Here is a 13,419-nt window from a genome sequence, read left to right on the forward strand (position 1 = left end):
AATATAACATATATAATAGCAAATAAAATCAAATAGTAAATAAGCATAAGAATGAGAATTAGAATAATTCAGTTTACCATTTTTGGATTAAGGAGCTCCTGTATATATGTGCAGCAGAGTCTTCTATCCCAGTCGTCAGTGATGTGTCCTCCATAAATGATGTCTCCTACCAGATAACACAGATCCTCCCACGGCACCTCGACCAGACAAGAACACAAACACAGTTAGCTTTACTTTTCTGCAATAAAAAAACAGCCCCGATCTCTTATATGCCCTTATTTTGTCATTATACCCTGAACATTTCATACAATAAATATGATATAAATATACATGATATATGAGAGTAATTACACACTTATATTTTTAGTGTTTCAGGAGCAGTCCTTATACTTTTAAAGAGTGTTGTGATCTGACAGCTAGACATGTCAGATCACACTGAGATAGTGTGACAAAAAAAAAAAAAAAAGAATCCACATGGATGTGGGCGTCTGAAGGAGAGAAAAGAGTGTGAGTGCAAACCTCAGAGCTGATGACAGAAGCTGGAAGTTCACAGTCATTTGTATCTGTATTGTTTTGCAAATTGCTTCCTTCATCAGGCCTAATTGCAGTGATCACTTATGGAGTGGTGCGAGATGTCACGCGCAGTGTGTGTAATTACATTTAGTGTGACGCTTCATTGGCCGCCTAATGAATCCCCTGTATATGCACATACAGGTTAGTGTTTGGTTAACATAATGAAGGACATTCGTTTCTTGTTTTTTTTTTTTTTTTGAAGGGAGGGGAAATTGTGCTGGCAGGATAATTGTTTGTGACCAGCATGATGCAGAGACAAGAAAAAAACATGAGATCTCACAGAAACAGTGAGACGTGAGACTGTCCTTGTTCTCTGTCAGGTAGGAAACAATAAACCATGTCAAATAATATCAATGCAAAATACCTACAAATCTACAAATACCATAGAATGCATTTTTCCAGCTCATTATTTAAAAGATACGTAACAAAAAACAAATTTAGTGCCTACGCTGTACTTACTTTTGAATTAACCTCCAGGTAGTTATACAGCACATTAATGGAGACGGTGAGGTCTCCGGTGTTAAACGGGTAGCAACGATTCCAGCCCTGAGACCCAAACTTCCTCCTCTCACTGACGCACGCGTGGAAATAGCAGAGAGAGAACAGGAGTGCTTTAAACTCCTGCTCATGTGAACACATATCCAGAGTTTCCTAACAGCAGAGAGATAGAAATTTACTAGAGGCTGCAATGAAATGCACTGGTTTTGATAAGAATGCACATAAATTCCTCCAATATGTAATATTCTGTAATTAATAAAATGCCCAAATATAAACAGTATCTGAACGTGGGTAAATATGATCTACATGCGTGTAAAACTACACATGTTCCTGAAGTTCTCTTGTGCACGTATATCAACTAGGGCTAACGTGATTTAACATTATATAGTCTGTTAACCCCAAAAGATTGTTTACCCCAGAATTCCACTGTAATTTCATAACCTAGTCTGTGTAAAGGAATATGGAAAAACGTGACGGGCAAATTTGACAGGATTATAAATGTACAGCAGAAAAAGAGTCTGACTGACACTTGCTGCATTTAAAAGCAAGCATTGTTGTCTCTTTGCTGCTCTGGTCTTTGTTCATGCTAACTCTCATGGGAAAATAACTCTGATCAGTTCTATTCTGTTGCCTAGTTTGTATGTTTTTACTGTATTTTTTAGACATTTTAAACACATCAACTCTACAGAGTGTCTACATGTTCTCTTTTCTCTCTCTTCCTTCTGTTATTCAGATTCTGACCAGTTTTCCCATACCACCCCACATATATCTTAGTCTTAGGTTATGGAGCTTCTCCTCCCTAGCTGGTGCTTTCTGACCTGGCTGAAGTTGTGCAGTGCGACATGAAGGCTGGCGTTCATGCCTGTGGGTGGCTCATTGGTCAATTTGAGCGCGTTTTCCAGGATGCCTCTGGGAATGATGTGCTCCTCAGGGCTGGAAGCAGGTTGTCCGCTCATGAACACTCTGTACTGCGGGTGAGCATTCCGGCCTGTATTCTCCAAAAGAGCTTCCAGATGACCCAGCCAACGCTCCACTAAATGCACATTCTGATTTAAATAAAAAAAAAAAGTGCATAGTCTAGAAAACTGGATCTTTGGTAAAGAATTACATTTTCAGAGTTTTCTTTTTTATATTGAAAACAACATGACTTATGCAGTCTCATGGACTTATGGAACCTACCATAAATACTATAAGGAAAAGTTGAAGAGTGATATAGTACCTGTAGAATGACCCAGTGGCCTTTTGTAGCTGCCTTAACTAGAGCTTTCTCAGCCACACTCTCCTGGCTCTGTCCCAGTGAGATGTTATGAAGGTTCCCCTGGTCTATAGAGAACCCCATCTTCAGCCCTAGACATCAGATTCATACACAACACATAATTAAAGGAGCAGTTTGTGTGCTTATGTTTTGCAATAAAACCTATGAAAAGAAAAAATGGACACATAATCCTGTAAAGAATATCTTTCTTCTAGCTATCTTTGAAATTGTATGATTACTACAGGTCTATGTACATGAAAGGGGTTTACTGTAAAATATATGTCACTGTCTGTGATAATAACACATTCATTATAGCACATACCGAGTGTTTCAACATCTTTCAGTGGGTTGACTCCAGGAGACAGGATAAAAAAGAAAGGTGTTGAAGGACTGCTCTCCTCATAAGACTTCTCAAACTCTAACCTTGTTGTTTCCACATACCTGCAACCCAGACTCTCCTCCACAAAGTTCCTACCGTTAAATAATAAATACAAAATACTGACCACTGATATATTTGCAGAGATCACTTGTCCAATGTAAATTAGTTTTGTTTATGCATGTGGGCTAAAGTGTCATTTACAAATAATATTCCCATTGTAGAGACATTTCAGTTGTCTGACACTTCCCACCTGAGAGCATAGCTCATCCTGTCAGGCCGCAAGGCTCTGAGGATAATGAGTCTCTGCAGAGTATTTTTCTTCTTCCAGTCCAAAGGGAGGCGCTCTCTCTCTGGACATTCAGACTCCACCAGCTTCCTCCAGCGCTTAGGAGAGCCTTCTATATCCCGGTCCAGACCACGAAACACTTCCAGCACTGACAGAGCCTGAGGTTAAGATTATATTACACTGAATACACAGTGTCTTCAAGTAGCTCAAGGTAAGCATCTTAATATCAGTTTTAGTGCTAATTTTATTTCTCTGTATCAAAATGATCCTAATGACTCAACATGTGAGTGGCCCTGTATTATCCAGCATGGGGCAACATAGAAAGTTCTGAAAAGGCAGGATAGTAAAATTACACATTCTGATGTTAATAAAACTTACCTCAGAATGTATTAAAAGAAGGAATAAGACCTATGAATTATAGGTTTTTCTTCCCTGTTTGCACTTCAATATATATTTTATAGAACTTTTGAACTTTTGAAAGTGCGCCTATAAACAGTGATCTTCTTACAAATCCAAACCACTCTTTCAAAATTCCAAATCCAGAATTATGTTACTTAAATACGTTTTAAATATGTCTGTGCTCAGATAGTATTTACCCTGATGGCTCCCCAGGCATGGGCAGATAGGAAGCTGACAGGACTTCCATTGCTGAACTCCACTGGGAAATGCAAAAGAAGATCCAGCTCTTCAGATTCAATGGAACCTTTCATGAGGAGAATCTAAAGAAATCAGATAATAACGAATTGAGTTATGATATGAAATACAGGGCCTTGGTATGATACATGTCTTCGTTTGGTATTGAGGAATCACGACCCCATTCTTTATACCATGGCTTAGTGAATTAGGTGGACTGAAGTGCTGATGTAAATTCAAAACTGTTGTCAGAATTATTCAAGAATTCTCCTGAAAGCTTGAATCTGTTCAGAAGAAGCTTGCTCAATGAAAATAAAATTAGATTATATTTTGAAGAAAACTCAATTTTAACAGTGATTTTGAAAATAAAATTCTAATTTTATTTGTCACATACTGTATACAACCATACACTACAACATGCAGTGAAATGTTTCATCAACTGTCTGCACCATCAAAATAGAACCAATAAGAACAAAAATATTAAGAAGAGAATCTCAATTAAATTACTATACAAATAGAAATGACAATACAGGTGGGAAAGGGAAGAAATATATGGAGAAATGTGAAAATGGATTTAATGTATATATGAATGCGGAGAATTATGAATAAAGGGTAAATGTGGCGATATGTGAGCCTGCATTGCAATATGTACAATATATGCTAGATCAAGGGGGGCACGGTGGCTTAGTGGTTAGCACGTTCGCCTAACACCTCCAGGGTCGGGGTTTCGATTCCCGCCTCCACCTTGTGTGTGTGGAGTTTGCATGTTCTCCCCGTGCCTCGGGGGTTTCCTCCGGGTACTCCGGTTTCCTCCCCCGGTCCAAAGACATGCATGGTAGGTTGATTGGCATCTCTGGAAAATTGTCCCTAGTGTGTGATTGTGTGAGTGAATGAGAGTGTGTGTGTGCCCTGCGATGGGTTGGCACTCCGTCCAGGGTGTATCCTGCCTTGATGCCCGATGACGCCTGAGATAGGCACAGGCTCCCCGTGACCCGAGGTAGTTCGGATAAGCGGTAGAAGATGAATGAATGAATATGCTAGACAAGCCCAGAAAAGTGTAGGTGGAACTGACATTACTAAATCATCTAGTCCCATTTGGATGTTCCCAATGTTTCCTCAAAGAAAGGTGACATCTTACTTAGGATATATTTAAGGTCATTTGAAGCCATACACTTAACTTAGACAACTCGATCCTGCCTCTATACTCTTGTTCACCTTTTCGATCAAAGAAACATCCTGTTTTTATGTCATGATTAGCAGATTTAGCATATGAAATATCTTGTATCTGTCAGATTAAAAACCAGGCCCCATGTTTACACGGTTTGATGGGGTTGTAGGAGGACAGTACACGTACACAAACAACAGCAGGCAAACCAGCTGCTACCCTCACAGGGATTTACATCCGGCTTCTTTCCTTCTGTCAGAGCTTTGTCAGTGCTGACACCCTGAGGAAGGAGCGTGCTTAGGCTCTGAGGGTTAATCGATAGAAACGGGGCATGCTCCTCTGACAGAGCCTAATTGAAGTTAATGTAGGGGCAGAAAAGTGCAGTGACTGATGTAGATGACTGAAACAGTACTGAAAAAGACTGGAAAAGGGAGGAAGGCAGAGAGGTAGGGGTGGGTAGATGTGCCAGTGTGGCGCGCCCCCTCACCTGGAAGGCAGTGTGGGTAAGAAAGGTGAGTCTGTCCTTCTGGAAAAGGCCCTGACTGGTGTACATGAAGACAGAGTAAGTAACAGCCTCAGTGAGGGAGTGGACGCGCACTGCCACATCTTCATCTCGTGGAGTTTGCTCTATCGCTTTGTGGAATACTGCACTAAAAGCCTGCGGATGTAAATGAGAGCAAATGCAATTTAAGACATTGTTAAGTAAAACTTCAGAAAAAAATTGAAAACTCTTTGAATTCTGTTGCTTCTCAATAAGTAAAAGATATTGATTCAAAATGGAATATGAATTTAATGTAGTTTTACCTTAAATGAATACTGGTACATGGGATTGATGTTGTGTAGCTCTTTAATGATAAAGTAAAGGAGAGTAGCTCTCTGTGCTACAGGACGGTAGAGCTCACGAGTCTCATTGATTTTCCTTTCGTTCTCTCTCCCCTCTTTGACCTGCACCAGAGACAGTAACATTCATACTTACATACAGTATACAGATGACATAAATGTTAAGTTCACCTTTATGCTAACCAATGAAACATTTATGACAATTAAACAGTTAATACAGTTAAAACCTCTATGCACTGAGACTATTATGCTACATTTTGAAGACAATTTTCTATTTCACTGTATCGGTAATCCAATGATACACCAATGTCAGCTAATGCCTTAAAGTATTCTCTCACCTTGTTTTGGATGTGCGCAGCCGTGTTTTTTGTGTGCTCCAGCTGTTCCACTAACGCTGCGTCTTGCAGAAAGCTACCCTCAGCAGCAGACAACCTGCTCAGCAGCTCATCCTCCAACTTCTTCAGCTCTATCTGACACAGGTTCTGCTGAGTGTTCAGCTCCAACTGTATTGGGAAAGGGCCGACTTTGTAAAAGAACTGTAATCATGTAAGGGTTAGGATTGAACTTATGAATATTACTCCACATTTGTCCTTTGGAAAAAAATATTATTTAGCAATTATTTAGTCAGTGTGGAGTATGGAGGTGCAGTGTGGAGTATGGAGGTGCAGCATTGTCTATCTAACCTTCATGCTCTCCAGGTCAGGCCTCTCATGGCTGACCACCTGTCCCAAGAGCTGCTCCTCCAGGCCAGTCTGTGTCACTGTGAAGTTAATGAGTGTGGTCTGGGCTTGCAGCTCAGGAGGGAAGTCAGGGTTGGCCAGCTTTGTGTGCAGAAGAAGCCAGAACCTGCTGTTATACTCACAATCTCGATCCCCTAGTCTGATAAACCTGTAGATATAAATCTAGCATAAATCACATGAAGTGAATGAAAAACACAAGATCATGTGACCAAACATATATGAAAAGGAATTTTAATATCTGTTTATTATAAATGCCCAGGTTCCATGACTAAAAGTGAAATTCCATCCTAAAAAACAACAACCGTTTTTCAGAAAATGATGGCCACATAAATTACACTGTGAAAATAGTTTACAATCTATAAAAACGTGTCGTTTTAGTGTCACTTTTCCAGCTCTCTAATTGGAGCGAAACGGAAAAAGATGACAAATGAAACCGCTAGCCACCGCAGGCAAATGATATTAAATAAAACCTGGAAGATTATATTCCCAGCAGCCAATATTTATCCCAATCTGCATTTCAATTAAATCAAGCCTGGCTGCCCAGACCTGGTGGCTTTTAATTTTTCTCTAATTACCCCTCACTAGTCAGCCAGCAGCCCTGGTTCTTAAGCCAGCGCTTCCACTAAAGCCTGGGTCCGCTTCAACTCTATATCTTCACAAGACGGAATTAATGTACTATTGATAGAACCATTACTCCACCAAATTAAAGTCCCAGCTGATGGATTGGCTCATGCTCCTCTGTCAGACATGAAAGGAATAATTAGTATTCATTACTTTGCACTCTGCAACGTTCCAATTATTAATGAACTTCAGCTGTAGAACCACACCAGATTCATCACGGCTGTTGCGGCCGGACCGAATTGATCATGGGTGGAGAGTGGAGTGTGGGTCACCCGCAGGAATAAACTTATAGTCAGATTAAACACGGAGCCACTGCCACGGGTCACTAGGTGTGAGAGTATGTCAGGTACACAGAATGTAACCTTGATAACTAAATACTGAAAAATGTGATAAGAATGTTTTAATTGTATTTTTTTTTTTTTTTTTGCTTAAATCACATATTCTAGGTTCATACGCAGTTACTTTTGTGATATCTGTTAAAGATTTAGAATGATAACAGAGAATTATTAAGATAAATATCTATGATACAAGTACAGTAAGCTGAAACATGAGCTAAGCTAAGGTAATGAACCAAAGCTAAGTGCTTTCGAATATCTAGTGCAGCACTTTTTGATTCTTAATTGTTCATGTGTCACCTTCCATCCACACCTCAAAAGGGATTTCTATGGAGACTGAAAGCACAGAGAGCTGTCTGTGGATAAAAGTCCACTCGGTGTCTCTCTAGAGCCTTGAGGCTGATCAGTCACTTCAAGAGCGCTGTTTCATATTCAAGTCACACAAAGAATATGAGCAAACAAATGCACATCTATCACCCACCCTGAAAGCAAGATCAATACAACTGCCCCCACCTCAATTCAACTCACGCAACACTAATTCATCTACAATTTAAACAGTAAGCTATCGTATTGTACTAAGTCACGTCTGACTATCAGCTTTTCAGCGCTAACAAAAAACCCAGAAAAAAACTGCCTCCAAAGCATGACATGCAAATAATAATTTGCAAAATAAAATCCATATAAAGATATTTATATTTTAAAAAAAATGCTCATATGACAATAGTTTCAGTTTTATTAAATGTGATATGAATATAAACAAAATTTTTAATATCAGTGCATCTCTTGCCTTCCTTTGTTGGTCGTGTTCCTGGCTAGCAGAGATTCTAGAACTGCATCCAGTTTTTCCTCCACATTCTCAATCAGCACAACTTCACCACAGACCAATGCTTGCTCAATGGCATCAAGATATCTAAATAGTAAAAGAAAAAGAAAAAGGGGGGAAAACAGAAAATATCTGTTGATACTACACTCAGTGTTGAAATTATGTATCACTACACAGTCAAAAAACATCAACAGCAAAGCTGACGGTGATGCAGAAGGATATTCGTGTTCACCCTTTCTCTCCGTGTTGCAGCACTTTGAGTCCAGGTCCGTAAAGGTTCCGGAGCCACTTGCTGGCCTGTTGCTGGGGGTCTACAAGTAGTGGCCAGCGCTGGCTGCAAGTCAGGATCACAGCGTTCTCTACAGACAGCCTATCGAGCGGCAGGCCCTGGTTGTGCCAGGCAGCAATGCTGGCTTGCTCAGCCAGCAGCAGGATAGGGTCCAGGCCTTCTGTCAGCGGGATAAGGGGCTAAAACACGAGGTGTGAGGAGAGGAAAACACACAGTGATGCTATTCAGATCAATGCTTCACTGATTTTGGTATGCACACGTTTACAGACGTAAAGCAACAGTATCCTTCAATGTAAAAAGACCTAAAATATTTTATACAAGGTAGGAAATACCTGAAAATCATTCTTGAGGAACAATCAATCAGTTACAATAAGCCAGATACATACTTTTAGTTCTTTGAGGAAAGGGTTCCACGTCCAATCTAGAAGCTGCTGCCTGTAAGGCTGTGTAAAATATCCAGCATACGAGACAAAGGCTGCAGCCAGTAACACATCCCCACACAGGGTCTTCTGCTGAGCCTCCAGCTCCAGCGCAACTTCAGACCATCGCACGTTCTCAGACTGCAGAAAGAAAAATAAGTTACAAAAAAAAGACAGCTTCCTCAAACCGTAGCAGAAGTGCTACTTTCTGGCCCAAGTGCAGCTCTTACGTGTTGTTTTAATTCATCTGAAGCTTATATGGTTAAATCCATGCAGACAACTTTACAGCATCAATTGTCAGGGGTGGAGGAAGATGAACGTATGACCCATATGTTGATTATGTTCCCTCCCCATTGATCATACACGAGAGAACATGAGCAATAAAGTATACAATTGCAATTCACCTAAACTGGCTTTGAAAGTATAGTTAGGTTTTCACTCTGCATCAATTTAGTCCTCATTTAGAACTTCAATAATATGGCTGAGATGCTACCGCAGCGATAAATCTTACCTAACACTGGCTATGCAGGGTCGAGCATGCAGAACATGTCACATAATAAATTGTCAGACAGTTAAAAATCACTATAATTTTTTGCCTAATGTATTATGGATTGCTTGGAATATCACTCAGTCCTGGCTGAAGTGTTTTTAATTTCCAACAGCTGTTGAGGCTTTGCGGTGAGTTAATGATTAAATATAGATGGGCTGATTTATTAGTGCAAACACTATTGCTTCCAGGTCAATGGCATAAAGACAAATCATCTGTCTTGATATGCATAAAGGCCAAGCTGTCCCATTCTAACCCGATTCATTTCTCTGAGAAAGAAGTAGAATGTTCATAAAGAAAAAAACAGAAATAAAAAAAAACACTAAAAGAAATATTGCTTTCATTTTATTCCACATTAACGGGGTAAAGATTTTGGATAGTCCGGGTGATAAATGTCCGAGTATGCTATAGGAAAACCTTAAGCATCCAGTGTATGAGTAATACTTTTTGACACAGAATACAAAATTGGAAAATGATTATTAATAGTAAAAGTAACCAATTAAACCTGTCCTGTAATAACATTTCATATGTCACTCAAGTATATTTGTTCAATATTGTCATCTTTGTATTTTATGACTTTTTTGTACACTTAAAATTATTAGTATATTCAATAGAACATGTTATCTAATCACCTTGTAATTCTCTGGTTGTGTTATGTACAAACCATATACATATACATGCTATTTTGGCACAGTAAAGAAAAAGGTCAGTGGGCTTTCAGTCGCTCTACCCTCACCTCCATTTGGCCAGTGTCCACTGACCTCTTGGCCCGTTCAGTAGCTGTTTTGTCATGGTGCAGCCCTTCCTTCCTAACTCAGCATCTCTGTTTCTAGCCAAAACTATAATCCGTATCAGTACCCCAAAAGCATGTCGAGTAGCCAGATGCTGATCTAGGCCTACTTGTTCATGTAAGTACCTGCAAGCCTCCCACCAACCGACTGGCTAGCTCGATGGTCTGTCTGGTGCGGGTCACTTCCTCCTGGCAGTGCAGTTTCTCAGCTGCTGCTCTTTCAAACTGGGCTGTGAGGCTCTGCAAGTGCCTGTCTAGATCCTGATCCATATCCATACACACACACAGGAGAAAGGACATGTCTCCATACACAGCATAAACATACAGTTTTTTTAACATGCCTGATAAATTTATTGGGTACATGCAACTTTATACTTACAAATTTAAGCCGTTGCTTTAAATTTATGTTAAAAATGAATGGTGCAAAAATACTTACATCCAGTTTCTTTCTAATTGTGAGCAGTTTAGCTGTAGCATTGTCCAGCTCAGTGTTGGCCTGAGAAAGGGCCTGACGCTTTGGAACAACCAGACAGTACACCTGAAATACAAGTTATTACAGAAATTTCTTTCTTTACTTCACACCACATCAGGGTCCATGTACACTCATGAGCACTTTGAGAACGTTTTACTAATACTGGGTAGGGCTCACTTAAAGCAACTCAAATTCTTCAGATTCCACAAGATGTTGAAAACATTCCTTTGAGATTCTGATCCATATTGACATGGTTGCATCGCATTTCCTACTAATTTTTCAGATGCACTTTCATGCTGTGAATCCCAAAAGTGACCTAGTGGATTCAGATCTGGTGATTGGGAAGCTGACTGAAGATCACTCAACTCATTGTCATGTTTATGAAAGCAAATTAAGAGACTTTTGCTTTGTGACATGATACATTATCATGCTGGAAATAGCCGTTAGAAGATGGATAATTGTGGCTATGAAAGGATGCACATGCTCAGCAACAATATTTGACTGTCTGTGGCATTCAAGCAAATATTGATTAGTATTAAAAGATCCGAAGTGTCCCAAGAAAACATTCCCCACACCAATAGACCACCTCCACCAGCCTGGACTGTTAATAAATGGCAGGATGGATCCATGGATTCGTGGTGTTGGTGCCAAATTCTGACCCTGCCATCTGTGTGTCTCAGCAGATATTGAGATTTTTCACACCAGGCTACATGGCTTCATATTTCTTCAATATTCAGCTGTCCAGGTTTGGTGAGCTGGTGTACAATGCAGAGTCAGCTTTCTGCTTTTGGCAGACCAAAGTCGAACACAATATAGCCTTCTGTAGTTGTAGCTCTTCTGTTTGTCATAGTCACTGAGGTCACATTGTTCCTTATTCTGATGATGTGAATGTTACCTACAGTAAAGTTGCGTTGCATTGCTGATACATGACTGGCTGATAATATTGTGCACAGAATCTTCACAGATGTACAGATGTTCTTAATAAAGTGTTTGTGCAATAAAGGCATACTTTTTCATTTCAAAATGAAAAACATAATGTTCAAAATAGATGTTCAAAACACTTTTGTCTGTACAATAAGAAACAGACAGAACAGAAATATATGTATTTCTATGTTACAGTATATGTCATTTTGAAACCAAAAACCAATGTAAGCAGACAAGTCAGACATGAATTACTGTTTGATCAATAAAGCCAAATTATGATGTCACATGTTCTGACTTTTAATTTTCTCACCTCGTAGTAGCGCACAATATTAATGGTCCAAGCACAGAGCCCAGCAGCAGCATAGGACTTGGTGCGAACATGGTCAGGGTGAAACTCCGGATTACTTAGGTACTCCTGCTTCACTGTGCTAAGACACTGCTCCGGTATGTGCTCCTTGTCATAGTAAACCAAAGCCTGCAGAAAGTCATCCAGCTACAGGAAGAAGATTGGTTCAATTGCCAGAATATATATATATATATATATCTATTATGTATATGTATATTAATAGAGACCTCCTATTATTTCAGAATATACATACAGATAAAATTATGTTTAAAAGTCTTCATCGTTGCTACAAAGCAAAGCATATAGTCTCAGCCCAATGTACATAAAGCAAGGCAAATCATTTCTTACCCGCACCAAATAACTAAATAAGCCCACTCGTATGTGGTATGTGATGAAACGATCAAACATGCATCTAATACTGATACATGCATCTAATTCAGCACTGGCCTTGTTTGAAAAATAGCACATTTTTAAAGCATTGCTCATAATGTTAGAGGTCTGCAAGTTCAAGGCCTGCCTGTGGATTAGAATAACATGAATCAGAATAGTGTGTTGGGGGTTTTCAAGGTGGGGCGATTTACTGTGACAGATTCACCTTGCCCATAAAGACTCTGGCAGCCTTCCAGCTGCGATCTTTAGGAACACGTCCACGTGGGGCCAATAGGACCATCACTGCTGCCATCACATTTGTTACAGCCTCTGGAGGATTGGGAAACGTCTTTAACTCTGTCAGGTTCACCTGCATAGTAAAAGTTTATTTATTTATTTATCTTTTTAAAGCGAGCTGTCATGCACCTTCATGGAAAAAACAGAATAAAGACGACTAGACAACATTACAGTGCTTGAACTAGTGCTACAGTAATCACCTTGTTAAGAGTATCTAAAGCTGCAGTGGCAGCCTCTAAAGCTGGTTCAGCTTTAATCAGGTCTTCCTCACAGTCCCTCTGTCTCTGTGTCACTTCTGCCTTTATAGCTGCCACCTAAACAAAAACAGCTATGAGTATAATATACGTTCCAACTCTAGACAAAACGGTAACAGGACCAGGCACAGTAAGGAACGAGGCACAATTACGTTTTGCTCTTCTAGATCAGAATCCTTTCTCTTCTGGCTCACTCTTTCTGTTTGCAGTCCAATCTTGGTGATCAGAGCCTCAGCTGCCTGGTTCTTTATATTCAGCTCCACTTCCTGAGAGTTTAGTTTGGCCATAAGCTCTCCCACCTAAGTACACATATGCATTAATTTACCATAATATTACCACATGCAAAAGACATTTTGAATCTGCCTTTACACGCGCACACACAAACACACTGCCAATATACCTGCTTTTGGACAATGAGTGGAAAATTGAGTACCCACACAGGCAGAAAGCAGACATCAAATCAAAATCAGGATGTTGCATTGATGTAATGTGACCCTCTGTACCACACTGTTGCCCCACAATTGTGCCAAAATGTAGCAAAACTTTCCCTTCATAAAACTGTAG

At 39.8% G+C, this 13,419-nt stretch overlaps 1 protein-coding gene across 1 annotated transcript in view; it reads right to left on the bottom strand.

The window, feature by feature from the left end:
• The window catches only part of si:dkey-233k19.3 (dynein axonemal heavy chain 11), a 44,143-nt gene that overhangs the window by 4,703 nt on the left and 26,021 nt on the right, over positions 1-13,419 (bottom strand). Inside the window, 20 exon segments of the mRNA XM_060869292.1 lie at positions 78-197; positions 1,033-1,224; positions 1,890-2,117; positions 2,291-2,418; positions 2,649-2,797; positions 2,956-3,149; positions 3,588-3,710; positions 5,277-5,447; positions 5,594-5,734; positions 5,968-6,132; positions 6,313-6,517; positions 8,113-8,235; positions 8,381-8,616; positions 8,824-8,997; positions 10,320-10,454; positions 10,630-10,731; positions 11,900-12,082; positions 12,531-12,674; positions 12,802-12,915; positions 13,008-13,154. Coding sequence (XP_060725275.1) covers positions 78-197; positions 1,033-1,224; positions 1,890-2,117; positions 2,291-2,418; positions 2,649-2,797; positions 2,956-3,149; positions 3,588-3,710; positions 5,277-5,447; positions 5,594-5,734; positions 5,968-6,132; positions 6,313-6,517; positions 8,113-8,235; positions 8,381-8,616; positions 8,824-8,997; positions 10,320-10,454; positions 10,630-10,731; positions 11,900-12,082; positions 12,531-12,674; positions 12,802-12,915; positions 13,008-13,154 — 3,174 coding nt within the window.

Source organism: Tachysurus vachellii, chromosome 5 (assembly GCF_030014155.1).
Source record: "Tachysurus vachellii isolate PV-2020 chromosome 5, HZAU_Pvac_v1, whole genome shotgun sequence".
Classification (NCBI taxonomy): Eukaryota; Metazoa; Chordata; class Actinopteri; order Siluriformes; family Bagridae; genus Tachysurus; species Tachysurus vachellii.